Source organism: Mycteria americana, chromosome 10, assembly GCF_035582795.1.
Source record: "Mycteria americana isolate JAX WOST 10 ecotype Jacksonville Zoo and Gardens chromosome 10, USCA_MyAme_1.0, whole genome shotgun sequence".
NCBI classification, from domain to species: Eukaryota; Metazoa; Chordata; class Aves; order Ciconiiformes; family Ciconiidae; genus Mycteria; species Mycteria americana.
In genome coordinates, this window is record NC_134374.1 from 26,282,870 (window position 1) to 26,310,427 (window position 27,558).

General features: G+C 53.8%; 1 protein-coding gene and 2 long non-coding RNA genes across 4 annotated transcripts; 2 read left to right on the plus strand and 1 right to left on the minus strand.

Moving 5' to 3' along the window:
- Positions 1 to 10,143, minus strand: LOC142415316 (G-protein coupled receptor 83-like). 2 transcript variants are annotated; one of them, XM_075513513.1, is made up of 5 exons: positions 9,760 to 10,143; positions 8,826 to 8,951; positions 7,347 to 7,480; positions 2,095 to 2,703; positions 1 to 137 (listed from the first exon to the last, which is right to left on the minus strand). In XM_075513513.1, exons 1-4 carry the CDS (start codon positions 10,141 to 10,143, stop codon positions 2,109 to 2,111), a joined length of 1,239 nt encoding a protein of 412 aa, XP_075369628.1. In that variant the 3' UTR covers positions 1 to 137; positions 2,095 to 2,108. The 2 variants fall into 2 exon arrangements, with proteins under 2 accessions (XP_075369628.1, XP_075369627.1); XM_075513512.1 differs by lacking the exon at positions 1 to 137 and having other exon boundaries at positions 725 to 2,703.
- LOC142415317 (uncharacterized) lies at positions 665 to 27,558 on the plus strand. Its single transcript, XR_012777366.1, has 3 exons — positions 665 to 798; positions 3,283 to 3,575; positions 27,182 to 27,558. It is a non-coding gene; the product is annotated as an uncharacterized LOC142415317 (long non-coding RNA).
- LOC142415320 (uncharacterized) lies at positions 6,301 to 20,503 on the plus strand. The gene is made up of 3 exons (XR_012777374.1): positions 6,301 to 6,723; positions 6,822 to 13,273; positions 19,168 to 20,503. It is a non-coding gene; the product is annotated as an uncharacterized LOC142415320 (long non-coding RNA).

The following is a 27,558-nucleotide window of genomic DNA, read 5'->3' on the forward strand; positions in this document are numbered from 1 at the left end:
GCTGCCGCTCCTGACGCTCTGCTCTCTTCTCCTCGTGCAGACGTTGCAATGTACACCTGAGGTGCAGGGACGCGTCCGAGTGGGGTCAAGTGCCTGGAAGCGAGTACCTCCCCTCCTGTCTCTCCTGTTCCTTCTCACTGCACAAACGGGGGAAAAAAATCAGTCCTTAGTTCCCCTCCTTTGGTCTGTCTTATCCTCCCCCGGGAAGGTGGTGGGAGCACGTCCTCATCCTCGCCAGCGACCCGGTCCCCCCCGCCTCCTCCCCAGGCAGAAGCTCAGTCCAGGCTATGGCCAGGGTAGACCAGGAGCATCCCTGACCCCGAGCAGCCTCGACTGCCTTTAAACTACTGAAAACCATCCCCTGGTTTTCACCAACTAGACAAACCCGAAGTCCTCAGCTGCTCCTCACGGGACATTCCTTCCAGCCCTTCACCAGCTTTGTTGCCCTCCTCTGGACGCGTTCAAGGACCTTCACATCCTGCTCAGATGGTGGGCCCCAGCACTGCACGCAGTACTCAAGGTGAAGCCGCACCAGCGCTGAATGCTTTTTATCCAAAGCAGTTTGTTTGGGGTTTTTTGCTATGAGTACAGTGTTTCCCTATGAATTTCAGGTCTGAGGACCAGAGAGGAACCACCCCGGCTGGTCCGTACCAGAGCCCCTCCACCACCATTGCAGCAGGTACCGGTCGCCAGCACCGAGTTCTGAAGGAGCACCCAGGAACTCTTGGGGCTCAAAACACGCATAGCTTTATTCCTGCAAAAGACTTGTGACTACTCAACGGAAGTCTGGACGCATAAGTAAGTAATAAATATTTTCCCGTCTTTTGTCCGTCTTCTCCAAGTCAGAGAAGTGCCTTGCTCAAGCTCAACCCGGGAAGCCGAGAGGAGAAGCCTGGCCCTCTGGTCTGGGTGCACTTTTGAAGAGGGATGCTATGACGGAGAAAGGCCATCGCTGGCCGGGCCAGGAGGTCCTTCCAGTTCCTGCTCCCCAGTGCCAGCCACTGCTCCACACTGCTGGCGAAATCACGTAGCAATTCTGGTTTCCTTCTGCCTTTAATGTCTCTTTTCCCTGTCTTTTTCTCTTTTCTCTCCCTCTCATGTACTAAGTCTTTCCTTTGTTCTGGATCCTTTTTTTCACCTGCCTCCCAAGCGTAGCTAAATTAAACTGTATTTTTTCCAGGACTGTAAACAAAACCCTCCCTCTTAGTCAGAGTCAATTCCGTTGTTTAAATGGAACTCTTTTACAGCAATTAGTAATTATGCAGAATGATTTCATTCTTCAGTTCATGAATGCTACAGCCCTGATGAAATATTTTGTGGCCTTTTGTTTAGTGCCAGCGTAGGTTTATTTCCTGAATTAATGCATTTATAATAAAAACAAGAAGAAATTCTCAACGGACTAAATTTGCCCGGCTGAGTGCCGTCTGAGGCTGCTGCCGCCGATGCCCGGCGCGCATTCCCGCTCCCCTCTGGGCCGGGCTGGTTCCAGCTGCTGGCTCTGCAGCTCCAGAGGCGGCAGAGGGAGGGCTGGGACAGAGCCGGGGAGAAGGAGCGAGGGCGGGAGGAGCAGCGCCGTCTGAAGGGGGAACTGCCGTTGACGACCCTTACCTCTGCGGGGAGGCTTTGGTATAAATTATCTGGTGAAACTCCGTATGGATGGAGTCAACCTGGACGTCCAAGTCCTTCCTTCAAACACGTGTCAGAATGGGTCCCTTCCTGTTGCTCTGCAAAGCCCCGTCGGTGTCGTGGCACGTGTTGGGAGCGCTGAGACGGGCCAGCGACTCGGGACAGCACGAGCCATGATGGAAACCCGGGACCCACTCCCTCTGCTAGTAATAAGATGGGAAACCCTGCAAGCACACCACCCTGACCGTGGACCTCCATGTCCCCCGCACGCAACCTGCTCCTTGGGCCAGCTGCGGCTGTGGGCTCACAGCGAGGGTGCTCGAGAGGCCGTGCGCCCGCTGCACCCCGCAAAGGGGTGCTGCTGTGATACAGTCAAAAGTCAGTGGTAAAACAGCAGAGCGGCGACGCTGATTCCTGAGGAGAAACGGGGAGATGCCCTTTGATGTCCACCGAATCCAGGCAACTCACCTCAGCCCTTCGGCTCACAGGTCTGTGTTGGCCGTCTGGATGTTTACGGTGGAGCAAATGGTCTGCGAGGCAGGTCCCTTCCTGTACCTGGCCTGCTCCATCCACGCCTCGCGGCAGGACGTGACCACGGGCGGCAGCACGTTGTCCCGAGGCTGAGGCACCTTCTGGCACATGCAGAGCAGGGACTTGAGCTCTGAGCGGAAGCTCTCGTTCAGCCAACAGTAGATGAAAGGGTTGTAGCACGTGCTGCTCATGGCGAACCAGTGCAGGGCGAAATAGAGGGAGTTCTTCGTCTTGATGCCTAGACTGGAGATGAGCACCACGTAGCAGTTGAGAGGGAACCAGCAGACAGCAAAGACCACCACCACCAGCATCAGCATCTTGATGCTCTTCTTCTTGTTCTTGTGGTGGGTGATATACTGCTGCGTGGTGACGTCTCCAATGGCGTTGCGGAGCCACAGCTTCTTGGCCAGGCGCGTGTAGGTGACAGTGATGATTAGCAGAGGCAGGAGGTAAAGAAGGAGAAAGGTAGACAGGTCCAGATACTTCCAAACCAGCTCTGCGGGCTCAGGAAAATCGGGGAGGCACAAGCTCCGGACAGTGGCTTCCCTTGAAAAACAAAGAAATACACATGTAGCATGTGGCCATTGCTGTGCAAATGGGTGCTGCTAATTTGGCAAACCACAGCGGGGCTTCCACACCACCCACAACCACCTCCTCAGATTTGTAGTACGGACAGAGGAGGGCCAGATGTTGCTCATCGCGACAAAACAAAGCTCAGTCAAACCTCTGTTTCCCAGAAAGTCTTCTCATGATGTTCTCTGTGTCTGTCTCACCAAGGATAAGCCTGGCTGCCGCGTATCGTTATCTCCTTTCCCCTGAAATCGTTGCGTTGTCCAATGAAAGGAATTCTTAGAAACACAAACCGGAGTTTCCTCTTAGAAGCTGCGGTTGATTTTAATTGAATGAGTCCCTCGTGTCCCCTTAGCATGGCAAAAGCCGTCCCTGATGGCCCAATTCTTCCAAAAGGGGCTACTGTGAAAGCAGCACTGGCCTGGCTGCATCTGCCCCTTCCCCGTGTGCATGGGCACAGAGACACGGCAGTGCCGGGCTCCCCGTCCCCAAAAACCCAGCGCAGGAGGAAGGAGGGCACTGGGTGACACCCACCGAACTCCCGCTTTTCTCCAGTCCCAGAGGCAATTCCTACGCACCTGGAAAACGGACACATTATGCCCCGGTTTCCCTGAACGTGCCCCCCCAGAAATCCAGCCCGGGATGCGTGACGCCCCTCGCGCGTGGGTTGCGCGAACCGTTGCCAGGCCAGGCACGGCTGACCTGATCTTCCCGGACACGGCAGAGTCGCAGCACGTGCTTGGGTCGCCGCCGCAGCACGCTCGCAATAGCTCTGCCTCGTCTTTGCGGCGTTGGATCTGCAGTCCCTGCCCCGCGCGGGCACACCCGCCTCCCTGCGCCCCCAGCAGGTACGGGACCCCCTCGGCCAGAGCGGAAAACCGCTGCACCCGCTGGGAAGTCAAAGCCGGCACGGATGGAAGGGGAAGGGGCTGCTGGAGGCTGGGGCCGTGCGAAAGCCTCGCAGGCACGACCCCACCTGCGCGGGCAGCTCTCCTTCCTTCCTGAACCAACCACCCCCTTTCCTCCAGCTTTTCAGGAGACCGGCTGTTCAAACCTTATTGCTGCATCGTAAAACAGGCACGACGCTTAGAAAACCCGGCCGCTTAGCTCAAGTTTAACTTAAGCCTGACAGTTTAACTTCTGATGGTTAGCTAACAAAAGATCTGAGTTTAACTATATGCAATAGCTTATTTTAACAGCCCTTCAGCAATCTGTCCCGTTAAACCCGACAGGTCCAGGCTCTGTTCGCAATTTCTGCCTGGCAGCGGCTCTCAGCCGACGCACCCCAGCACCCTCCGCGTCCCGCAGCGACTGGAGAGGACGAAACGTTAGGAGAAAGGAGCACTCGCGCATTTATTTCCGGTGGATGTTTTCTCCTTTTCTTTCCTTTTTTGCCCCTCTTTTTCTTCCTCTTATTCCATTTTGCCCTTCTCTCTTCAGCCTTTGTCCTCTGCTCACTTGTATTCAGCACAGACTTTAGTCCCCATCAAGCTGCGTTATTTGTTGCAGTATTGATTAATATCTCTAATATCCTGTTTTCAACCTCTGGAGCTGGCTTTTGTGCCACAAATAGAAGATTGCTTGAAAACGGCCGGCTGCGAGCAGGGCCTGCGCGCGGCCGTCGGGGGATGACGGGGAGGGCAGAGCTCCGCCGAGCGCGGCCGTGGAGGACCCTGAAGATGTTTGTCAAGAGGGGAACTGACGCAGAAGGGAAAATCATCCTTTGTGAACCGCGCTCCCAACCTTTTCCTCCCCAGGATCCGGCTCACCACCCGCACGGGCGAGGCCAGCCCCTGCCCGCAGGCAGCTCTGCCTGCCTGCCTGCCTGCCGGCCGGCCGCGGGGGACCTGCCAAAGGAACCGGAGATCTGGCAGGGGAAGCAAGCGCAGCACCCAAGGTGACACGGCAGCGTGGGGTCAGACCCTCCCTGGCCGCGGCTGAAGAGCAAAGCCGCAGGGAAAGAGCAGAGCCCACGGGGGAGGAGCGGGGTGCCCATCCCTCACGCCCCCGGGAATCGGCCGTTTGGGGAACGCCTTGAGCTCGGGATGGTGTCCCGAGTGTCGCTGGAGCGCAGCCGAAGGCTGGCGAGGGAGATGCTTCAGTGCTTGCGGAGCCTAAAAACGCATTTGAACGGAGCGGGCAGCAGAGCGAGCCCGCAGGTGATCAAAACAGCAGCGCTGCCCTCCCTGCCCCCTTCCCTCTCACCACCGAAAGGAGGGGCACGGAGCTGTAGAAGGGGCTCGCGATTATTTCAGGGAAGAGGCTGGTTGAGAGCAAAGCCAGACGGGACGCTGTACTGCGGTAAATTCTGGTGTGACCGTGGACTCGGCCCCACTGCTGTGCACTGCAGCCAGAGAGGTTTGATGCCGGTGGAGCCCACGTTCTCCTGTCCCCAGAACCCCAACAGCTCCCTGGTGGGACTTCTCAGGAGCTCCTGGCCCTGCAGGAGCTATTACGAGCAGTATTACAACTGCGACTTTCATTCAATGGAAAGCAGGGATGAGAATAGCACGTCCTGGAAGTCCTTATGTCGCTGCGCCGCCTCATGCCGATGCGAGGCTAGGTTTCCTCTGGCCGTGCTAAAGCATGAACAGAGACAGGTGCTGGGAAACAGATAGCGGCGTTGGTTCATTCACAAGCAATTTGCTCCGTAATGCCCTGCGCACAGCTGCCGAGCCATGCCCGCGCAGGAGTAACCCGGCACTTTGTTTACAACGTCCAAGCAGTTGAAGATATTCTATCCCCCACGGAGGCATCGAGATCGGCCACAAGCACAAGTAAGAAGAGCTGTGAAGCCCCAGCTTACGCTCCCATTTTGTGCAACCTCTCGTACACAAGCAGCAACAAAAAGCCTGTGCGGGCAGTCAAACGCTCTCCCTGCCATGCTGATGGGAGGGAAGTGCTGCGCGGTAGGAGGAAAGGGGTCTGTCCTTTATAGAGAAGCTCAATATCTACGAGGGAAATCTTTCTCCTGCTGCCTGTTGCTGCCTGCTGGCCCTGCTCCCTGGGACGCTGCCCTCAGGTTGAAAATACCGTTCGCTGTAAGATTATCCCCTTGGCCTCGAGCCTGGCATTCCCGCGAAATGCAGGCACGAGCAGTGTGACACCACCACGAAACCACCGGTTCGTGTAGCATTATGGGCTGTTTTCTAGCCAGGAGGAGTCACAGCAATGCCACAGGCTGGTGGGGACAAGAGGACCAGAACAGGTCGGGTACCACGGAGGAACAAAAGATTGCAAGGGCAAACCAACCCAACACTTCTGGTTCTTTATTTCTGCCTGGTAGAGAGGAGAGGGTGACTTCCCAGCAATGAATGCCAACACTAGACCAGCTGGAAGGGGGGGAAGATAAGCGTGCTCTTTCTTTCTTTCTTTCTTTCTTTCTTTCTTTCTTTCTTTCTTCCTTTCTTTCCTTTCTTTCTTTCCTTTCTTTCTTCCTTTCTTTCTTCCTTTCTTTCCTTTCTTTCTTCCTTTCTTCCTTCCTTTCTTCCTTCCTTTCTTCCTTCCTTTCTTCCCTTCTTTCCTTCCTTTCTTTCTTCCTTCCTTTCCTTTCTTCCTTTCTTTCCTTTCTTTCTTTTCTTTGTTTCCCCTCTAGATCAGAACCTTCGCTTCCTTCTGATACTTCAGAAGTCCTCGCGTGGATGTGAAATTCCTCTCCATCTCCTCTTAATAGCTTGGGTAGCTGTGTGGAGCCAAGCAAGGAGCTCCCTTCCCTGCTGGGCAAGGCAAAGCAGCACTCCGAGACGACCTCGCTTCCCTGCCGAAGCACTGTTCCTCTCACCAGCCCGTCACTGCAGAGGAAGAGGTGGAGGTTTCTCTTCTGCTTTTCTTGTTTATGTCATGTTGGGCAGAGGAGCCTCAAGCCTTAAGGAAGGCTGGTCCTGTTCCATAAATCCAGATGGATGAAATGCAAGGAAGCTAAAACGTGTGAATCAGTTCTTGGAGTTCCTGGAGTTCTTGGACACCTGGGGTTCGTGGCCCTGCTGACTCACAAAGGTGCTCCTCTCCTCCCTGTCCTTTCTGTAGAGTCTTGCTGATCTCAGTGCCAGATGTTGACACCATGAGTTTTATTTTCTTTCTTTCTCCACCTGCAGCTTCAGCTCTCTCTTTCCTCCTTGCCTGAGCAAGTTGGCTAGACATGGTCTTCTTAGGTCTGAGGAGCTGAGCGAGCGTGAGGAGGGAAGAGGAAAGGCCCTCGGGAGAAAACGGCCTTCTCGGGACGAAGCCCCTCCTGACGGTATCATGACACTGGAGAAGGTTTGTCTCGCCGACCTGCCGTGCCCCGGCCAGGCTGCGCTGGCCGCCCGGCTGCGCCTGGAGCTTGCCACCAGCGTGAGGCTGGAGGTGAGACTCGCCCCCGAGCCCGGGGGTTTGGGAGGTGGTGAAAGCCAACCCGGGTCCCCAGGACGTGCGTTCCCCACAGTGAGCCAGGCAGCTCTTCCAGCGGGCCAAGCCTCAGCTGCGGGAAGTGAGACTTCATCCACACACAAACTCCCGCCGATTCCACTATGTCCCTCCCCACGCCTGGGAGCCCCTCCAGCAGCTCCCACCGCTGAGAGCCGCTGCCGCAGCGGGCTACCGGACCTCTTCACGCTCGCTTGGAAGGGGAGATAGCTCACCTGTAGTTGTACTGGAAAAGCTTTTGATAGATGGCATGGGGTAGGGAGAAACAGCTCGCCATCAGCCAGATAACAGAGATGCTCAGCGCTCCCTTCGTCCGTGACATCCGCTGCTTCAGCGGGTTCAGGATGACCTGCAACAGAGACTTCACCGTGACTCTTCTCGCCGGGGAAAGCAAAGTCCCTTCCCCGATGCACACAGCAGAGGCATTTTCTGACATGATCCAGGGCTGTTAACAAAATGACAGCCATGATTAGGAAAATGTCCTGCTTATGAGAGTGACCTGGAAAATGGGAAACCTTGAACTTTTCAATCTGCTCAGAAGTGCTTTCAGATCAATTTTTTCCTCTACTTTGTTCTGTGAGGGCCATTTTCCTTAAATTGTGGGTTACTTTAGGTAGGGAAGAAAGAAGATATCTACACAAGTCTCTTCACTGGTGAGTATGTTTGTTTATTCTATATGCATTACGTAAAGCAATGTCTCCTGTTCTAGCTGAACCTGTGAAGCTGAGCCCTCCTCCCCTCTTTTGAGGCATTAACTCACCTTTTATTACATTTTCTTCGTTAGATAAAAAGGTAACGAGCTTATACAATCTGAGAGTCTGGAAGATGCTATTTGACTGCTAGTACAGGAAAGGAGAGTGATTGCTAGCGGTGAGCGCGTGGCCTGGGCTGCCCTCCCTTTCCCGTACCGGGGACGCAGCCAGCGTTATCAGCGTTCACCCCACGGCCTGGCTGCAGGCAGAGGGGGTACAGCCTCTCCCAGCTCTGACGTGGCCTCCCAGTATTTCCAGCAGAGGTTTCCCGCTCTGCCGCTCCCCTTTTTACTGGTGCAGCATTAGTCCCGTAGTTATACCACGGGACTTCAGTCTCAGAATTTCTTTTTGCTCCCGCTGTCCTGCAACGTGATGATGCAGCAAATGCCCAACAGGAAAAGAGGAGCAAAAGAACAAACAGGCAACGAGATCAGAATTTAAGCTCAGGATGCTACAGACTGGTGTTCTGTGGGGTTTGGGTGGTAAACTAAAAAGCTTGGAAAAGTTCCCTACGCAGCTGAAGTAACGCTTTGCACTCAGCGTTGGCTCTGCTGTCTTTCAAGGCCCCCCCACGTAAAATGAAGCTTCTTGAACCAACTCGCCCTGCCACACCTGGGGGCTAGGTTGGACCTGGCTCTTTCCAAACTTCTTGAAAAAGGTGTCCTCAGCCTTTTCCACTGAAAGTCTGGGAGTGTCCTGTGAAACCTGTGATGCCGTGTTTTGTTTTTTCCCTCCTGCCCCGTACCTGGGAGCCTACAGAAGTCCATCAAGCCTTCCTGCCCCTGACACACGAGGGGCGTCTTTGGATTTAGCTCTAGAGCCTCCTCACTGGATACGGGTTTAATCCCCAAGATTCAGCCACCTTGAACCCACGGCTCGACCGAGACTGACAGGGGCTTGGGAAGAGCCTTGCAAGGGAGCGGCGGACGGGCAGCATTTTACCTGGTGCCTGTCCAGGGCGATGGCTGTCAGGGTCAGCGTGGAGACGTGGAGGGAGCAGTACTGCACGAAGCGGCTGATGTGGCACATGGCCTTTCCAAAGATCCACGTGCTGTTCACAAACCGAACCTGAGGGGAAAACAACGGGTCATCAGCCAGCAAAAGTGCTGAAAACAAATCCACGAGGAAAGCCTTTGTCAGATTTCCCAAAACCTGAGCTGGCGCAGGGGTTTTGGCTGGCTGGCTGAGCAGCTCCACCTGAAACCCAAAGCAAGAGTAGCTACGATGGGTTTTGAAACACCTTTACATAAGAGTTTACAAGGCCAAAACCCACAGATTAAACGAGTGGTGCTGTCACAGCCCTCCTGGTCTATTCGTACAAACACCTTTTGTGAACAGCGGTAATAACCTTTTGATTATGCTAACAACTATATTTGTAAAAAGTGGACCAAGTTTTGGTCACACAAACCCCCCTTCAGGTCTGGAGAGCTTCCACTGAACACTTTACCCAACTGGCAGCTCTGAAAAGCTTGGCTACTTTCTTCCAGTCACTCGACTATGACTGGCATTCAAGTTGTTTTGACCCACTACGTTCTAAGCGTGACTCTCTGGTGCTCTCCTGCGTGTACGTTAAAAGTACGTGTTCATCCAGGCACTTATCCTGCATGCCCCAAGAAGCTCCTGCTGTGGGCTGGTGGCATACTTGGAGAGACTTGAGAGTCTTTTAGGAGACACAGAGTCTAACGGAGCAAAGGGAGCCCACAGGCTGCTGAACAGCGTTTTACTTGCCCGGCAGAGTTGTCTATGAGACTTGGTTGTGCTGGGTTCACGCCTCAGCCCTAGAAGAGCTCGCCCAGAGAGGGTGTGACCACCAGGCAGAGCGTTCTTGAGAGAGACTCCCCTCCTGGCTGAAGGGACAGCACAGCGGGCCACTTACCAGGGTAAAAGGCGTGTTGAGCAGCGTGATCATGATGTCAGACACTGCCAGGTTGACGATGAAAAGGCTGGTGGCCGAGTGCATCCTCTTGTTCTTCAGCACCACGTGACACACCAGCATGTTCCCAAAGAGAGACATGATGATAATGACCGAGTACGCCACGATTAGAAGAGCTTTCACTGTTGGTTTCTGGGATTCCGGCTCGTATTTAGCCAGCTCGGCAAACTTCTCCCACTCAACAATGCGGCTGTCTGTCCAGTTGAAGGTGGTCCTGTTGGTAGCTTGGTAGATTGACATGAGGTTGGCCAAGGAAGAGTAATGGTCAAACTCCTCAAGAAACCCCACCATCTGCGACCTGTCGGACTGAAGCAGCAAGCGAGGCATGGTGGGTTAGCCTGAGTCTTCACCCCGCTCGAGGCCACTGGGATGACGGCTCCAGCTGACACAGCAAGTGGTCCATCACCTTCAGCCTCCTGGCTCTCTGGGAAGCTGGTGAAGATGCAGCTGCCGTTACAACACCACCTTAAACCGGAACGCCGGAGGGGGCCTCGAAGGTGCGATGGGTTCCCCCGGGGCAGAGGCGGCACCGGGGAGCGGTTGGAAAGGGGCTGGTTTGGGACCGCACGCTCTCAACCCCTTCATTTATCCATAAGAGCAATAGCTCCACAGGCGGGCTGGAAAGAAGAACTAGTTATTACATGTAGCAAACGTAGGAAAACCTCAGGTGGGGTTTGAAGTTGTTTTAATCCCACGTCAGCTTTTTCTTCTTTGTTCTCACCTGAGTCCATTTTTCCTCCAAGTTCCACAGAAGGCTGCGCTGTTGGTGCTTTCATCCTCTACTTCAAAACACCCGGTTCTTTTCTGTGGAAATGTAAAGGCAGAGCCATTTGAGGGATCATTTTTAAGAGCAGAGGTAGCTTTTGTCTGCACCTAACCCCAGCAATTATCCTAAAGCGATTCAGAACCTGGAAATCCCATCAGAAGATGACTTTATTCTATATCATATTTTCTCCTCCAAACAACAACTGAATTCTGCTTCCAGTGTTTCGGTTCCAGCGAGAAAACGGTCTTTTCAGCAAAAGGCGAGGCTTAGCAGTAGAGGCATGCAACGCACAGAGGAGCCACTTACACCGCATACAAACAAACCGACGCCCAGCGCTAGACACACAAGAACAATTCCCTAGAGACAAAAATCTCTGCTTCCTCACCTTTACTGACACCCATTTTTAGATATTTCTGGTGATTTCAGATTGCATTGAGCTATTGATCTTAGGTGGAACCTATTAACTGTGCACTCCGGTATTTACAGACACGCTACATACAGGAGGAGAAAGTCATTTAGGAGCTCTGTCGGGTTCTCCGAGAGGGTGGCTGGTTTGTTTGGTACACGCCATTCCCATCAAGCCCCGTGGCTGTGCGCACAAATCAATGGCCCTCACACGGTGCGAGGGATTAATAAGCAGAGCTTCCAGAGTGCTAAAAGGCTCCCTGGTACCTTGCCACGCAGCAGACGGGCAGGCCGCCCGGGGCAGCCGGCTCGCTGCGCGGCAGGCGGTGGCCTGAAGCAGAGCCCCAGCAGACCCCAAACCCACGCACGGCCCAGTCACGGGGGCGGCCGCGGCTGCAGCCACCACCCAGCAGGAGTCGGGGATCAACCGTTTTCTGTCGGAAGTAAGGCGCGGGGGACTGCGTGCGTGCGTGCGTGTCGGTAGCCGTGCTTTCCCATAATACAATCTGCTTCGGCTTGCCTGCTTACCCTGGGGGGTGTCGGGAACACCGGAGGACCTACGAGAGGATGCCTCTCAAAAGCAAGTGATGTTAAAGCAACTTGGTGGGGCGGAAGGAGGGAGGAATCATCCAGGAGACGGAGAGAAGAACAAATCTTGAAAAGAGCCTGTGGCTGTTTCCTGGGCAAATTTACGAGTGCAAGAAGCCTGGGTAGGACAGAGAGCATGGCAAACGCCCGCGGATTCTGCTAGAGCAAAGCAGCTGTAATGCAGCAGGCAATTCAGCTCCTTGTTGTTCTCCCAGTGCTGCTGGTATTGGGAGCATCAGGACCAGCCCTAGACCAGGTCCCAGTCTGCCTCTCACAAGACACGAGCCTGGGGAGCTGCCCTGAGACAGGGAGCAGAGCTGAAACCGGGGAAAGGGATCATTCGCCCTGTTTGAAAAAGGCGGTGGGCACAGGGGACTCATCGCAGCGAAACGTCTCTGAGACTAGGAGCTTGGCACGAGCCAGAGAGGACTTAGCGCTTACACAGGTAATGACAGAATCCAGGACTACATCCCTCTGGGCTTCTGGGGCGGGAGAGCAGACGGGCGCCGAGGGCCTCAAGAGACCCGCGAGGTTTATCCCACGGCTGGGTAAGGCGCGCAGGACTGCACGCCTCTGCTGCCCGCTGTGGTCTAACCGAGGCTGTCATTCCTCACGGTGCAGGCAGCTCTCGGCGGGCAGCGGGAGGGAGCTGCGCTGAGCTGTAAGGGCAATGCCGCGGGTGCGTAACAACGAAACCTGATTTTAGTCAGCTCCAGCTGAACCACTTTGATCTTTGAATGAGCACGGCTGGGATATTCATGCTACGCTGAAATGCCATCACTGCGCTTGAGAGCGGATGCTGTGGTGTGACAGATGAAGCCACCCATTGCCTTCCCTGCATCAATTTACTTTAGGTCTCATGTGGCAACTTGTCTTTGCTGCCATGAGATGAGGCTGAGTTTCAAGAAACTGCTATAATGCATGGCTCAAATCAGATTTGCAGTCCGTATGCTTCAGACTGGTGGATAGCAAGAAGAATCCTTGTACAGATTATTCAGTTTAAAAAAGCCAAACAGGTTTTATGAAGTGCCTGTGTGTTTGAGAAGCCCATTTCTCAAGGACTACCTGCGGGACCTGCACTCTGGAGTAGCTCACGGTGATCGGGGAACCATGGCTTAAACCTGGATGATGACTGGGGACACCTCTCCTTACTACGTATAGCCATTTCTCTTATGCCTACGTCCAGGTCCCTGTACAACCAAATCAAAAAGCTGACCCATCTGAAAATTAAATAAGTGTTTTCAGCTGGATCGGTTCCCTGACCTGACCCAGGGCATGGCTGAACCTTGTTCTTTCCAGGGAAGGCTCTAGGAACAAGTCATGGAATCACAGAATATCTCGAGTTGGAAGGGGCCCGTAAGAATCATCGAGCCCGAGCCCCTGCTCCTCGCAGGACTACCCAACACCAAACGACGTGACTAAGAGCATCATCCAGACACCCCCTGAACGCTGTCAGAACTCTGCCAGAGCTTGTCAAGCTCGGTGCCCCGACCACTTCCCTGGGGAGCCCAAGGAGAACGGAAGAGCTTAAGGTGATGCAGCTGTAACCTCATTTTCTAACCCGGAATTTCTCCTCGGATCTTTCTGTACCCAGTAAAACTTTACTTTCAGCAAGTGTTGAAGCTCTCGGCATTGGCTGCTGCCTCGGACAAGACCAGAGGTGCAGCAGCGAGGACTCTCCTGTTCTCCTGAGAAAGGGTGTGTTTAAACGCAGGTTTTCCTGATGAGTTGAACTACTATGGTTTCATGCAATAAGAGAGTTCGGCTTTCAGTTTTTATAACTCGATACAATCTGAAAGCCAGAGAGGAAGAGCCTACCGCAGCACAACTCCTCCCAGCTCTTCCAGCAGCTGCTTCAAACAGGCGGCCGAAAACTCCCACCTGCTCCAGCGACAATTTCTTCCTGATGCAGAAGCGCTAACCTCGGCGCTAACGCCTTTGAAGCCATCTTCCCGACAACAGCCGGCCACGCCGCCTCACCCCTGGGCAGAACCCGCGCCTCGCTCCCCGAGCCCGACAGCCCCCTACCGCGAGCACGTCCGTCGCGAGCACAAGTCACCCCAGGTTCCCCGCAAGGCCCGAGGAGAAAGCACCCCCATCACTTACCCCCGCCATCCGCCCTTCGCATCCCCCTCTCCCCGCTCCCGCGGGCGGCGGCGGCTCCGCCGGGTCCCGGTACCCAGCCCCTCCCCAGCCGCCCCCCGCCCGCCCCGCCCCGCCCCGCCCCGCCGCCCCCACGCCCCGCCCCTCGCCGCACGTGCAGCCGGGCGGGGGCGGAGCCGCCAATGCGGGGGCGGGGCGGGGCTCGGGGGGGGTCACTACTCCATTCATAAAAAGCACCGGGCGCGCCCGCGGCGCCCCCCCCCCCCGCTGCTCCCCCGGCTCCCCCCGCTCTGCTCCCCCCGCCGCCGGCCGCGGCTTCCTTGGGGAAGGGGCGGGAGCGGGGCGGCTGCCGGGCCCCCGGGCCGGGGCCCTGCCCTGCGGAGCAGGCGGGGAGGGGCTCCCACTCGCGGCCCGGCGCAGCGCGGGGAGAGGCGGCGGCCGCCCGTGTTCTCCCGGCAGAGCTGGCTCCAGGCCGGCACCAGCCGCCCCCGGTGGAGCCGGGCCGCCGCGCTGGGCCCCTCGGCCCGGGCCGAGGCTCTGCCGGGGAGCAGAGCGCGGGGAGAGGCGGCGGCCGCCCGTGTTCTCCCGGCAGAGCTGGCTCCAGGCCGGCACCAGCCGCCCCCGGTGGAGCCGGGCCGCCGCGCTGGGCCCCTCGGCCCGGGCCGAGGCTCTGCCGGGGAGCAGAGCCCCGGGAGGGCGGTTTGTCCCCGGGCGCGCAGGCGGCGGCCGGGGGGCAGCAGCCCGGCTTAGCGATGCCTTCGGGGCGTGCGTCTGTGCGCAGGCTTGCGCAGACTTCCCAGGCGCGAGAAGAGAGGTCCGGCCGAAGACAGGAGTTTGCAGCACAGAGAACTCTCTAGGCATCGTAACTCCCGCGCTCCTCCGTGGCATTCTAGCAGAGCAAAGAGCTGCTTACAAGTTTCATGTTATTCTTTCATTTTAAAAGTGTAAGAAACAGCAGGTAGGATGCTCGATACACGTAGTGAAAATTGTCGCTGTTCCTTTTTGAGGACGAGCTGTTCCTAAGTTCTTGTGTAAAAGGAACAAGATTCTTTTCTTCTTCTAAGGGATTTGGCTGTTCTCAAGTGTCATTAACAGGAGCTAGAATAATATATCATTTTTTTCTTCCGTGTGGGTTGCCAGAACACATACACGCTGATGCTGAGGATGAAAGTCTGATCTCCTCCCCGCATTAATTCCCAGACCAGCTGGTATGGAAAGTTAGTGCCTGTGCCACCTTTCTGAAAGGGGATTGTTGAAAAGCCTGATTCGAAGCCCAGCGAGCTCAATGGAGATCTTTGTGCTGACTTCTCCGGGCGCCGGATCAAGTCCCGGGGCAGGGACGGGCCGAGCTGCGGTGCCTGCAGCCGCCCGGCAAGGATGTGGCAACTGCCGAAGAGCAGGGTCCGCCACGGCCGCCGTGCCGCGGGCAAGAAACCGGGCTGGTGGGCCGGGAAGGTGGGCCGGGCTGGTGGGCCTTCGCTGCCTTTTCTAGTGTGGAGCATCTGTGTGTGCAGAGGTGCTGGCAATGTAATCAACAGAAACATTTTTAAAAAGCCTCACAAAACTCTCCACGCCCAAATTTCTGAAATGAGGCTCTTAGTGGATTTTCAGCACTGACGGGTTGTTCTCAGATAAGTGTTTTTCCCATGTCTGGATTCCTCTTGACAGATGCTGACACAGAAATGTGGAAAAAAAAAAAAGTTTAGGTTTCAGACAAAGGTTTTAGATGACATGTTTGTAAACTAGATATTGTCATCTTTCTCATTTTGCATGCTGTGTTTGTCACTCACACCTTATTTAAAAAAAAGGAGGGTTTTGTTTTCTGCCCGCTTCCAGTCACCTCTGTCACCTCCTGATCCTGCCCGTGGCTCCTTTCCCACTGTCCCTTTCTTGCCTGGCACCGCTACGGCCACGTCACGCCAAGCTGACGGCTGGCTCCCGGGCCACGTGTCATCGGCAGGGGAGCAGCTACGGGACGGGGAACGCACGGGAGGGACGTGGGACACCCAGAACACGCCTCCTGCTAGATTCAGAATTGTGTTTACGGGTAAAAGGTGACACACTGATGTGTGGAGCCAATAATTCAAATTAGTGTGAGTCTAAGGTTTTAACAGTCCAGTCCAATTCAACAAGCAGCTGTTGGCAGTCCCGTTTGTTACAATAATAACACTGTTATTTTCTAAATTATCTAATTATTGCTAATTCCAATTAACAATGCATTTGAAATTGTTATACACAAGCTTCCTAGCATCTGTCCTGTTCTCTGGCATTAAGTTCACCTCTTCTGCCCGCTGCTAGAGCGAGCAGTTGGTGTCCCCAGTTCTTCTCTGGGAAGATGGACTAGTCTCCAGTAGCTGTTACTACCAAGAACTAAAAAACAATAATCCAGGAGCCTCCTCCAGCTCGGTTTCCCGATCCTGGGAAGCTGAGGTGGTGCTGGGAAGAGGTAACTCAGCGTGTGCCCTCTCCTACGCTGCCCAAAGCCGGAGCTGCTGGCGGCCGTGGAGCCACGAGCGGGGCTGGATCCATCGGTCCTTGTGCTCCCGGAGCCTTGCCGGGATCACTTCTCCCGGCTCTATGCACACCCTGGTCTCCAGCCACGTTTGTAACCTCTGTCATGGCAAGTAAGCAGGGATGATAACTTAAAGATGATTTTTTTCTCCAGTTCGGGTATCTGTTTGCCTTCAAGCAGACAGCATCCCAGCTTGCACCGCATCAGCCAGAGGCTTTTTGAGAAACCAGTGAAGATCTTCCTAGTAAATAGGAGAAAAAGAGAGCCTAGACAGAGATAGGAATTCATTCTGTGGGAGAAAGCTATGTGCATTTGATGTCTGTGTTTCCAGGGAACCAGTTCTTTGCTCGGAGTTTTGTATTTATTGCTTCCCAGGGTCTCAAAGCTGCTCCAGTTCAAGGCTGTGGCAAACCTCCAGTTGCTTTCAGCAGAAGCAGGATGAAATCTTGTATTTACTATATGGAGTTTCTTGCCTGAGGGCTGTAGAAGGGACATACTGTACATTTATTATCATTACAACAAGATGATCTGGTAGGCTTTTGCTTTTTTTTTTTTCCCCTGAAGTCATTCTCATCACAACTGTGAGATTCCCATGCGTCTGAAGAGTCATTTCGTTATCCTCTCATATTTTTCTTGCCTGGCACATACACTACTGGCTTTATAACTGCAAGTATGTTCAAAGAGGAAAGCTATGCGTTTAGTCCAATCACATTTCCAGCAAAATCCCAGGCATGTTATCTTTCTCCAGGTGCAAATTATTTAATTACAGGTATGTGCTAGAACCTCTTGAAACACTAGCGCTCGCTGCTTGAAGAATTAAGACCTGATTCATTACAATTGCTGCATCTAGCCTTCTTTTGTACAACAATCATCCTTATTAACCCTCCTGACTGGGGACAGAGACCCTTCCCTTTGCAGCCGGTCCCGCTATTGCCCACTTACGCCGTACCGCTTGCTCGGTTCCTGGATTGAGGATAGGCAAGAAGCTGGATGCCCGCTACTCCTCCTGGCTTCTCCTCGTGCCCTGGGTTACTGCCCCTCTGCTCGGCGAAGGGGGAAGAGGAAGGGATTTGACCAGGAGCCGCTTGCCCTCTCCACCCCGCTCTCCCCGTACGCTTTCCTGGTGGCTAAAACGGCCCTTCCGCGCTCAGCTGGCCCGCGCGCAGCCTCCAGCAGGTCCCTGCCGGCAGTCACTGGCCGAGGAGATTCGGCAGAGCCTCATCCACGGGTCCCAGCGCTGCGGCAGGTTTGATCTGCTGCTGCGGTCAATGTTCGCGCGTGTGCCTCAATGTCTCAATGAACTGAACATCTCAGATAGTTTGCAACCTGAAATCCAAGCGGAGACTAAAGTCATTGTCAGCCATGTTCCCAAAGGCACGGTTCAAAGCATTTGACTGAAATCAAGCTATTTTAAAAGAATTCATAGCAATGAAATGAGTCTCCCTTTGCTTTAAGGTTCCCATGACGTTAATGCTTGGACCGACGTGGACGCCGCGCGCTCTTGCCTTTGCTCCACGCCAGCCACCTCCTGTCCCACGGACGCTCGATGGAGCTGCCGGTCCTTTGTTTTCCATGTCCCTAGACAGGTGTCTAATCGACGCTTGTCTGCTTTTTTACCTATCGGAAAACATTTTAGGAGCAGGAATGGCTGCGCTGTGGAATAAAATTGCTTAGAGTTTTCTGCCTGTTTTTCTTGGGCAAAATTCAAGTTACCTGCCTGTCTCTGCAGAGACTTTGCAGGCCAGAGATATTAAAGACGTTCGGTATCATTGCTTCTTTTGTCTTACTTTTAAATGTCAGAAGGTCTTCTTGTTTCCCGGAGGGCTAGATGCCCTCTAGGCAGGTGAATTAATAATACTGCGGATACACAGGCGCCAGAGGCATTGTAACTTATGAGCTGCCAGAACTCCTCCTTTTGCTCTCAGATGCTGGTGTCTACTCTATTATCACCACCAGATTTTAAGGCATAAAAGGTAGAGCTGAGTCCCTGAAATATTTATTACCGAGCCTTATACCTGCATGCGCTGTTTAATGTGCACAGACAGGCAACGTGTAGGTCACTCACCCCTTCTCGCTCCCGAGACGCACATTTAAAAAGCCGGCTCGGGTTTACCTGAGGTGGCGGCAGCGCAGGCAGGGGCTGCATTAATAACTCCTGAACCGCAGGGCGAGATCTTCTGCACCAGACCGCTCCCCTTCGTCGCAGTGTTTCATCTGAGCTCGGCTCGCCAAGCGTGGACCACAAGCCTCCCTCCAGTCGGAGCCGCTCGGCAGCAGCTCTGCAGAGCCTTTCCTAACCTGGGATAAACACGCCAGGTTTCTAAACAACTGACGTTGCACATTTAAAACGGGAACTACAACCAAATTTTAAATTCATCTGCCATCTTAAGCCAAATTAAAATTCAGGTGGCAGGAACTGGGAAGTGCAAATTAATCTTCCAGTGATATTCAGGCACAATTTCCCCAGGGCCAGAGTATGATCGAGCATTAGCTGCCCATCTAAATGGGAACAGTGCTTTCAAACACATTATTTCAGATTAAAGTCCGCCATTAGCATATATTCTAAATAGCACTTATAATCATCACAAGCGAGTGGGTGGAGGGGCAAGTTTTACAAAATGGGCTTCGACAGGAGAAATAAGAAAAGAGCAACAATGCAATAGCAATTGCATTCGATTTTCTGTGGACAGTTACAATTTAGACTTTATTATTCAAAATACAAATGGCAAGTGTGTAATAGCTACTTATAATGGAACTTCAGAGCGGTTGGAAAAGAAAGGCTTTAAAATGGATTTGATAGTCCTTGAATTTTCAGCTGAAAGGCTTGGGTGACAGAACAAAGAAAACCAATATGACATCGTAAATCTGCCCTCTCCCTGAGCTGATGGGTATTGTCTACTGACTCCACTGGGGTCTGGATCTTCAGCCTTGATTTTTTCTTTTATTTTTTCCTTTTTTTCTCCTTGAAATCACGCAGAATGGCACTGACAGCATGTTCAGTTCCTGCCTGACAGCTGGCCGCATGATTTCCATTGTGGTATGAAAAAGCGGCCGATACCAGTGGCAGACAGCCGGTTCCCACCCGCGCCTCCCGGTGCCCCAGCCTGGCTCGCCGCGCAGGTCGGCAATCTCCTGTCCTTAGGATCGGAACAGCCCGAATGTGTGGGAAGACCAACCCCTCCGACGTTCTCTGAAGAACGCGGCTTCCTTTGCTCTGGTAGGCTCTTGGCTCCAGAAGCCTCCGAGCCTTTCACAGCCCTTAGTGTATGTTTTCTTCCTAGGAGGTTCTTCTTTAGTTCTTCTTCGCCCTCTCTGTGGGAGTCCAGGCCAGAAAACCAACCAAACCGACCAACCATGTTCTCCTTAACAGAAAACGCATTGCTAATAAAACTGACTTGACAACGAGAGGAAGGGATAAGTCATTTTGTGTGTGTGATGTACGTACGACTGTTACTGTGCGCGTTTATTTCTTCATCTCTGACCGCGGCTTACGCTGGGGTGCGCCAGCCAGCGCGTATTGCTTTTAGCCTGCCTGTGAAGATACAGAAACAGCACACAGGGACGCTCCCAAGTTCAGGTGAGACCATGCGAAAAACTGCCTTTAAAACCCCACTTCCCTGAGTTCCCAAGGAGCCCTGCTGCCTTTGATGAGAAGTTCAAAACTCGTTCACTTTTCACAGTCTTAGAGCTAAGCCTGTCTACGGGCGCCTTGCTCATTTGAGGCCAGAGAGCTGGAACTCTGCAGGCAAGACTCTGCCACAGAAACGCTGTCACTTTGAACCCTTTTGAAGGCGTCTGAGACCGGGAGGCGAGAGTGCCGGCAGGCACCGCAGAGACCTCTCATTTGCACCTCGCCCGCCACGAGCTGAGGAGGCAAAGCCTGAGATTCGGATGCCTTTGACAAGGTGAGGAAAACCTAGGTAGCACCGCAGCGTTTGCCGTACATTTTCCTGGCTTTTAAGTAACGGCATCCTGTAATGGCTCATCACCTCTGTTCCCCTTAAAGGCCTGATTAATTTAAAGGCACGAGAGGTTTGCTGGGATGACTCACATACCGAAGGAAGGGAGGAGCGAAGGGAGATGAGACTCAAAAAGCAGTGGTGAAGTGCACATTTACTTCAAAACTCTGCCCCTTGGTGCAGCTCTGACCACAGGAAGAGAGGTGACAAAGCCGCACGTTGCATAAGCCAGCAAGGGACGGTCACGCAGAGAAGCGGACGGCAACTGCGGCGTCCTTCCACGCTCTAACTGGGCCCGAGTCACCCACCAGGCCCCTGCTCTGGGGACCTTAATGTGGTGGCAAATGCGTCTGTGGTCAGAAAGCCTCTGGGCTGCGGAGCCCTGGTGAAAGCTCACCCGTCAGCTGGGAAGGATCTCTGTGCGTTTTCCCCATCTTCTGGATGGGGAGACAAGGTGGCTAAGCATCAGGGACGGACGCCTTCCCGCATCGCCCCTTGCTCTCCCGGCGTTTTGCCTCGACCCTCCTCCCGCGCGGCGCGTGCAGAGGCTGGCGCTGCCCGTGGGCGCAGCTCTGCCCGCGCGGCCCCGGGGCTGGGGCAGCAGCGGAGGCAGAGGACGGAGGGTGCTGAGGCTCTGGCGGGTTTCTGAACAGCAAAAAAGCCAAGGGCGTCAGCGGCAGGCTCGCAGGGAGGACGGGGGGGCAAAAGCCTTTGCAAAGCTGAGACTCGGCAGGGGACGGGAGGGGTTCGAGCAGTACCTCGCTCTGCGTTTGCAAACAAATGGCAGCAGAGGCAAAAACAACCAGGGAAGGAGGGGGGGTTGGCAGTCACCCGCTCTGAAGCATTTAATATTTAGTTTTCAGCTAATTCAGTCAAAAGAGGTTATGAAATTATAATAATGAAATCTGAAGAGCATACTCCAAATGGCGCTTCCCCAGGAGGCCTAAAGAGCTCAAATACAAAACTACTGATTATTATGCTTTTTAATTTGTAAGTTAACCCTGCCTTACCACCAAGGGAATGGAAAATGGCAAATGCGGCAACCCTTCTGAAATGGGCTCCAAGGGCAACCCTGGTTATTTTACATCCAACTTCCCTTCCAAGCAGCCCGAGACATAGGATTAATACGCACGTGGAGAAATACGATTAACTGGAGGAAAAGTCCAGACACCTGCGTTGTAGAGAAAAGACCTCCTTGCCTGAAGGAGGCAACGTGGACAAGGAGGACCCCCTACGGACAGCCAGCTGGCGTCCCAGGAAGATTCCAGCTGGTTTCTCAACAGAGGCTTCTGAAGGAACCGAGCTGCTGCGGGACCGCGGGCGCGGGGCAGCCCGAGCACCCCAGGAGCGGTGGAGCCTGGCAGAGAGCGACCGGCTGCCTGCTTTGCCTGTCCCGGGACAGCGTCAGTCTGCACGCGTAGGACACACGGACAACCGCAGCAGGGCTGTAGGCTCAGAGGAATTCTTCAGGGGAAACGCTGCAGCAAAAGAGGAATAACTTAACTGATCTGAAATGAGGAGGAGCATTTTTCAACGTCGTGAAAAGCCTCGGGTTTGCTGAGCGATGCTGGGACTTTCCTGAAGGGCTGGCCTTCAGGTGCTGGAAAAATACCGCGGTCTAGACACGTGGGTATGCAGCACCGCGCTTGCACCTCTACACCTTTGAGCAAACAAACAGTTCAGGGGCTGTAGTGTCTTATCAAAATGCAGAGCTTGAGAAAATTGGAGCTTCAAAATCTCAGGTCTGAGGAGCTAAATAAGAGCAAAATCTCTGGGCCTTGGACCAGGCAATGCAGAATGATTTCCAGAGCCACTTGGAGCCTTAGATTTCTGTCATAATGGTGGACAAGGTAGTAATTTTCCATTTCTTTCCTTACTGGTACAGAATCCTAAACAATCCAGGCAAGAAGTAAACCCACAAGGCACCCAGCTAGCATACAGCTGTGGAATACAGCCAGCCAGCACCCTCTGTGGAGACTGCTCCTACCTTCAATTACTGGGCAAAGCATATTACGTGTGCAGACTTTGGCTCTTTTATCTGCAATATTTTGTACAACTTACTCAAATGGAAACGGTCGCACAGTGCGAAGTTAAGGCCCATCAATACGCATTTCACTGCGGGGTAAAGCGGGGCAGATTTCTTCCTCTTCGCTACAATGTTAGTATACTGTTTTCTGTGAAAAGAAACCCCATAAATACAGATTTTAAAAAGGCAGTTTTTCCTCGTGTAGGTTGTTTCTTAAAAGATCAGGTATCCAAAAGAAACCAGAGAGCTGAAACCGGGAATGAAGTCAGGCACTGGCCAGTCCCTGCCTCCCCTCCCCGAGGAGGCAGCCGGGGCTCCGCGCTCGGAGCGGGGCCGGCGGGAGGCTCCTCTGCCGGCTGCTGCCTTCCTCCGGCAGCGGCCACGGGTGGATTTTGCACCCTTGCTGCTCTGGCTTTTAAACTTAAGTCTTCTGGAACTGGGACTGGGGAACAAACGCAGGAGTCAGCAAAACCGGACAGGAAACATGTGACGGCGTGCCGCCTCTTGTCGGCTCGTGGTCCTTTCGTCTCAGACGAACCGCCGAGGCTTGAGCCAGCTGCCGCCTCTGGTCTCTGACCACCAGCCTCGCGCTGCCTGCGCTCGCCGAGCCTCCTCCCGCAGAGGGATGCGGACGCGCGGCGATGGGTGCGCATCCCTGGGGAGCGAACCCAGCCCCGGGCGCTCCCGCCTGGCCGGACACCCTGGCTACTTGCCCGCACGCGCTCCCGTTGGGTTTGTTATCTCCAGGGACGTACCGAGCATTTGCCAACTTCTGCTGAACTCGGATGAAGGAAAAAACACGCAACCTTATTACACCAGAAGATTAGGTTCTCACAAAAAAGAGAGAAGACGCCTATTATTAGTGAGCACAGCCAGCAAAGCTTCCCAAGCTGTCGCACCGGCAGCGGGGGTCACATCTCGGCTGGCGCGCGGCAGGAGCAGCACGCCGCGTCCCAGCTATGGCCCTTCCGCCTGTGGGAGTTCTGCAGGGGTTCGTCCCCCTCCCCGGCCACGGTGGAAAGCGTTCTCTTTGCCACGGGGTTCAAACGAAGCTTCAAAATGTTTCTGAAACTCTCAGGTTTCCCTCCGGGCTCAGGGGGGCTCTGTTCAGCTGCTCGGTACCTGTCAGAACGGATGAGGGGCTGTTAGCCCGCCCTGGAGCTGAGGTACCTCTGGTGCAAGGAGAGGTTTCGGGAACGCCGATTTCCTTCCGTTCGACTTCCTTGCTCAAGGGACCGATCTAAATCACAGTCCTGTGGGGTTCCTCCCTTTCCAGATGCGAGAGCAAAAATTACAACCCCCTTTCCTGCCTTTGTAACGTTTTGCCGAGGAGAGGAGGCTCCGACGTCCAGCAGCTCTGCTGCTGCTCGCCGCACGTCCCGGCTTCTCCGAGGCACTGCCTGGGATACGGGTGAGAGGAGCGGGGCTTGGCGAGCGGCCGCTCCCAGGGCACGGCCCGCCGCCTCCCGCCCGCCCTCCCGGCGCACGCCGCACGGCACCCGGCGCGCGCCTGAAGCCCTGAAACGCGTAACGTGAGGCCGCAAAGCATCCGACGTCGAAGAGAAGGGACCCCCACGTTGCAGGAGTCTCCCGGTGGGCAAAACCACAGCGGCCGAGCGACACGCTGCTGCTGAAGGCTTTTCCCAGGAGGAAACGCGGAGCAGGACTTCAAAGCCTTCGGTCGGCTTAACGCTGTCCTCCTCGCGCCAAGGCCCGCACCGGGACCTCTGGAAAGCTTGCCCGAATTGTCGGTTCATCAGCCGCCCCGGCAACCCGCCGCTCATGTCAGCGATGCTGGGTGACGGATTAATTTGTGTATTCGGGCTTATCCAATCTGGAACTCAGGTCCTATCCGGTTTTCTTCCAGTTTTTTTCCGGTCCTAGCTGGTATCTCAGTCAGAAAACTTCAAATTGAAAAAGTCCCCTCTGCTTTCCTCTCCCTCGACTGAGGCACTTACCCTCGCGTGGCCGCGGGGATCAGGTGGATATATCTTTCAAACATTTTTTTCTTTTTCTTGTGACTATACAGTGCCTGGGATTTAAACGCACATGAATGCTCTGTGTTTTCTGTTTCACTGATTAGCTCGGCAAGCGCAGACGCCAGACCCTTCCCAGAGGCCAATGAATGGCTGCAGAGGAGGAATACCAGGAACCTCTCGTCGTTAGCTTAAGAATACGAGCACTTAAAACTGAAGAGACAGGCATTTCCTTTTTGTATAGAAGATGTATTGCCAAGTGCTGGGCCGGGGGAGCAGTTTTCCCCTTTCTATTCAGCTCCTTTGTGCTAATCATCAGGGTATAATCCAAGTGAAAAAGGACGGTGCAGGTCAGTGGCCCTGGTCACCGATGTGGCTTGCTGGGGTGGAGGGACGGCTGGCTTAGACCAGCCTAAACTGATTTGTGGACCTGAACCCTAAAATCCCTCTGTGACAAAGAGAGTCATCTGTTGTCAGCGTTGGAGACCTCACGTAAGAGCAGAGATACACCGCAGGGCGGGCGCCATCCGCTTCTTTTTGCAGTCTAAACCCTTCCATTCTGATCAGAACACAGTATTTGCCTACCTCAGAAGAGCAGAAGGCACCGAAGTGGCTGTTACAGTTGCACGGGAGCTGCCAACAAAGCCGGGCGACCTTCTGCTTTGCTTGCAGTTCAAGTGATAAGAAATGGACAGCTTCCCCACGTGCGAGAAGCTCGTTGTCAGAAAAGATCTGCTAAAGCTACGGGGAGGTTTTGAGGCAGCTGTATGGCCACCTCCCCTGGCCACGGCAGCCAGCGCTTCCTGCGCCCGTCAGTCAGGGCTGCAGCGTGGCGATGGAGGCGACTTACAAAGCCACCCGAGTACCTTCGCTGCTGCAGTGAGGAGGATGGAGACCTCAAGCAGTGAGATTCTTCTGCCAGGCTGCTCAGCAAGCAATTTTCTCTCTTCTCTCCTTAGTATACGATTGGGATCATAAATGCTGACAACGGAATTGAAAGGAACATTTCAAAAAGAAAGAAAGAAAGAAAGTATTGCCTGTATGCATGGGGAAATAGGAACAGCAAAACGATAGCATCCCGCAGCTCAAACCGTGCCACGGAGCTTCTGGTGGCTCCTGCTCCGCAGAACCAGCCGCGCTCCAGCAGTTTGTCAGGAGCTGGGCTAGCGGCAGCTTCCTGCAGCAAAGCGGCAAAGCACCGCAGCGCCAGAGCACAGCATCCTCCCGGGCTCAAACTAGTTCAGCCTCACCTGCAGTTACAGCCAAGGGAAACTCCTGGTAGAGCACCTGCTAAGGCTGCAAAGCCAAAGACACAGCAGTCGATAAATGCCCGAGTGAAGATTTCTTGTGCAACGTGAATCCTTGCTGCCGATGTGCCTGTTTTATGATACTCTTCATTTATGCAGTCCGGTACTATTTCTCCATCAGGACTTCTGTTTCTTCTCCACCAGGAATAGATAATGTTTATTTAATGAGTGCTTTATCGATATGCAGTTGCTTTCTGGAGATGAGCTGCAAGGGCATGATGGAGTCTTTCTGCTGGATGACAGTCAAATTTCTTACACAGGCATTTTTATTCAAAAGTAACTAGCTTTCTAAAAAAAGCTTTGAATCAATCTGTAGCTCTCACTACTGGATGCCATCGTGGAGACGCTGGGGTGGTCTGGAGATAAACAATGAATATTCAAAACTTCAAATCTAGATTAAACGATGCTTTTTCTCCATGTTAGCTCATGCCTCCTTTTGAGAAGTCAATGCATTAAAATGAAAAGCTGTTAAGTGTAATAGTACTTCAAAGAGCTTTAAAATCATTTCAAGAAAACGTCAACCCCAGCGCGTGGCGAGCACTCGCCAGCCCCCCCGTGCCCGCTGCGGACGCTGGGCTGAGCCAGCTCAGGCTCCCTGGCCCAGGCGTGGTCCCCCCCCGCGCCCTGTCCTGCCCAGGGTGCTGCTGGAGCTGCTCGCCCTCACCGACCGAGCGCGGGGACGTGCGCGGCGCGGCCCCTGGAGCTCAGAAATCTGAGCCAAGCGGTTTTGTGTTCTCCGGAAACATGACTGTCTTACAAAACCTGTTTCCTCTACCAAATGCCGTACACGGTACCAAAGAATATAAAGTTGGCTTTGACGCTGTTACCTGCGTTCATTTGCCTGTTTCTCAAAAGCTTTGAAATACGTGAGAGCTCCTTTTACAGACTGCACCAAAACACTCCCTTTCCTACAGGGCTCAGCAATTAATACTGACCTCAGCAATTAATACTGACCTGAGCTCTCTGACAAGTATCGAACATAAAGGGAACCAGAAGACGCAGGGCAGCTCTTCACAGGCTGCGGAAGTGCTCTGGAGTTGCTGCAAGTGAAGTCTTCCTGGCTGCTTGGGCAGCGTTGGTAGACAAGAGATTTCCTGGGCACGTCCCCAGACAGCCCGAGGATTTGTTTCATTAAGGCGCCAGAAAAACACCATCCCCGTTCTTACCCGTACAGCCCTGAGCCGTAGGGAAGGACTGTCCCTTTCTTCCCAAACCAGGAAAGACAGAAACAAGTTTTCTTGACAAAAGTATGAAAATGCATGAGAAGCCTGCAAGGATGGCCAGACGGGCATGGCGGTGACGCCGACCTGAACAGAACAGGGGGGACGCAGGGAGGGAGGAGGAACCTCGCTGGCGGCGGCGTGTGCTGCTCCTCCCGTCCCTTCCTTGGAGCTCAGCCTCGTTTGCTTCGTGCCCTTTAACTAACCCAGTCCACGTGGGTTTAGTTTTCCGTATCTGAGCACGTGCTTCGCTTTTAATGCTCTCTTAGCATTAAAAACGGCACACAGACATTGACCACCATGACCTCAAAAATCAAAAGTGAAGGTAACTGCAGATGAGCTGATCTGTCTGTTCATCAAGATGCCTTTCGAGATTGCAGACCGTATATCGTTTCCTTTAAAGGGTGCTAGAAAGCAGGATATTTTCTGATAATTTAAATTGTCCTTTAGGACTGTAGGCAATGGATTGCTACAAACTGTTAAATTCGTACCTCTATTTGCAGGCTGTTTCACTGCTGAAGGGAGATCATCGCAGAAACAAGAAAAGAAATACCAACATAGGATTACATTGATTTTTTTTTTTTTAAACACAGATCAACATCTTTAGGGCTGGATTACTCAATTAGACAGCAGATGTCTTTCATTTTGCTCTTTTGGTGATCTAAATAATTCCTCTCCCTTCCAATAGTTCTCTGCTGCCCTGCCCCGTGTTATCTCCCGTCATCTGACCAAGCCACGATGTTCTGCTGTCCTCGCTCAAAATAGCGTGGTCCTGACGCGGGAGGAAGCGGATGATCTAACGCAGCGCATCACCACGCTCCCGGCCGCGCCGCAGCTCAGAGAAAGAATGATGAGTCCAGATAAAGGGGAAAAATGTATC

Excerpts from the sequence above, each read along its gene's own strand:
- LOC142415316 (XM_075513513.1), bottom strand. The coding sequence starts at position 10,143 with ATGCCTCGCTTGCTGCTTCAGTCCGACAGGTCGCAGATGGTGGGGTTT. Across the intron at positions 7,481-8,825 it reads TCGCCCTGGACAGGCACCAG|GTCATCCTGAACCCGCTGAA; the intron begins GTAAAATGCTGC and ends TCTCTGTTGCAG. Across the intron at positions 2,704-7,346 it reads CTTTTCCAGTACAACTACAG|GGAAGCCACTGTCCGGAGCT; the intron begins GTGAGCTATCTC and ends TTGTTTTTCAAG.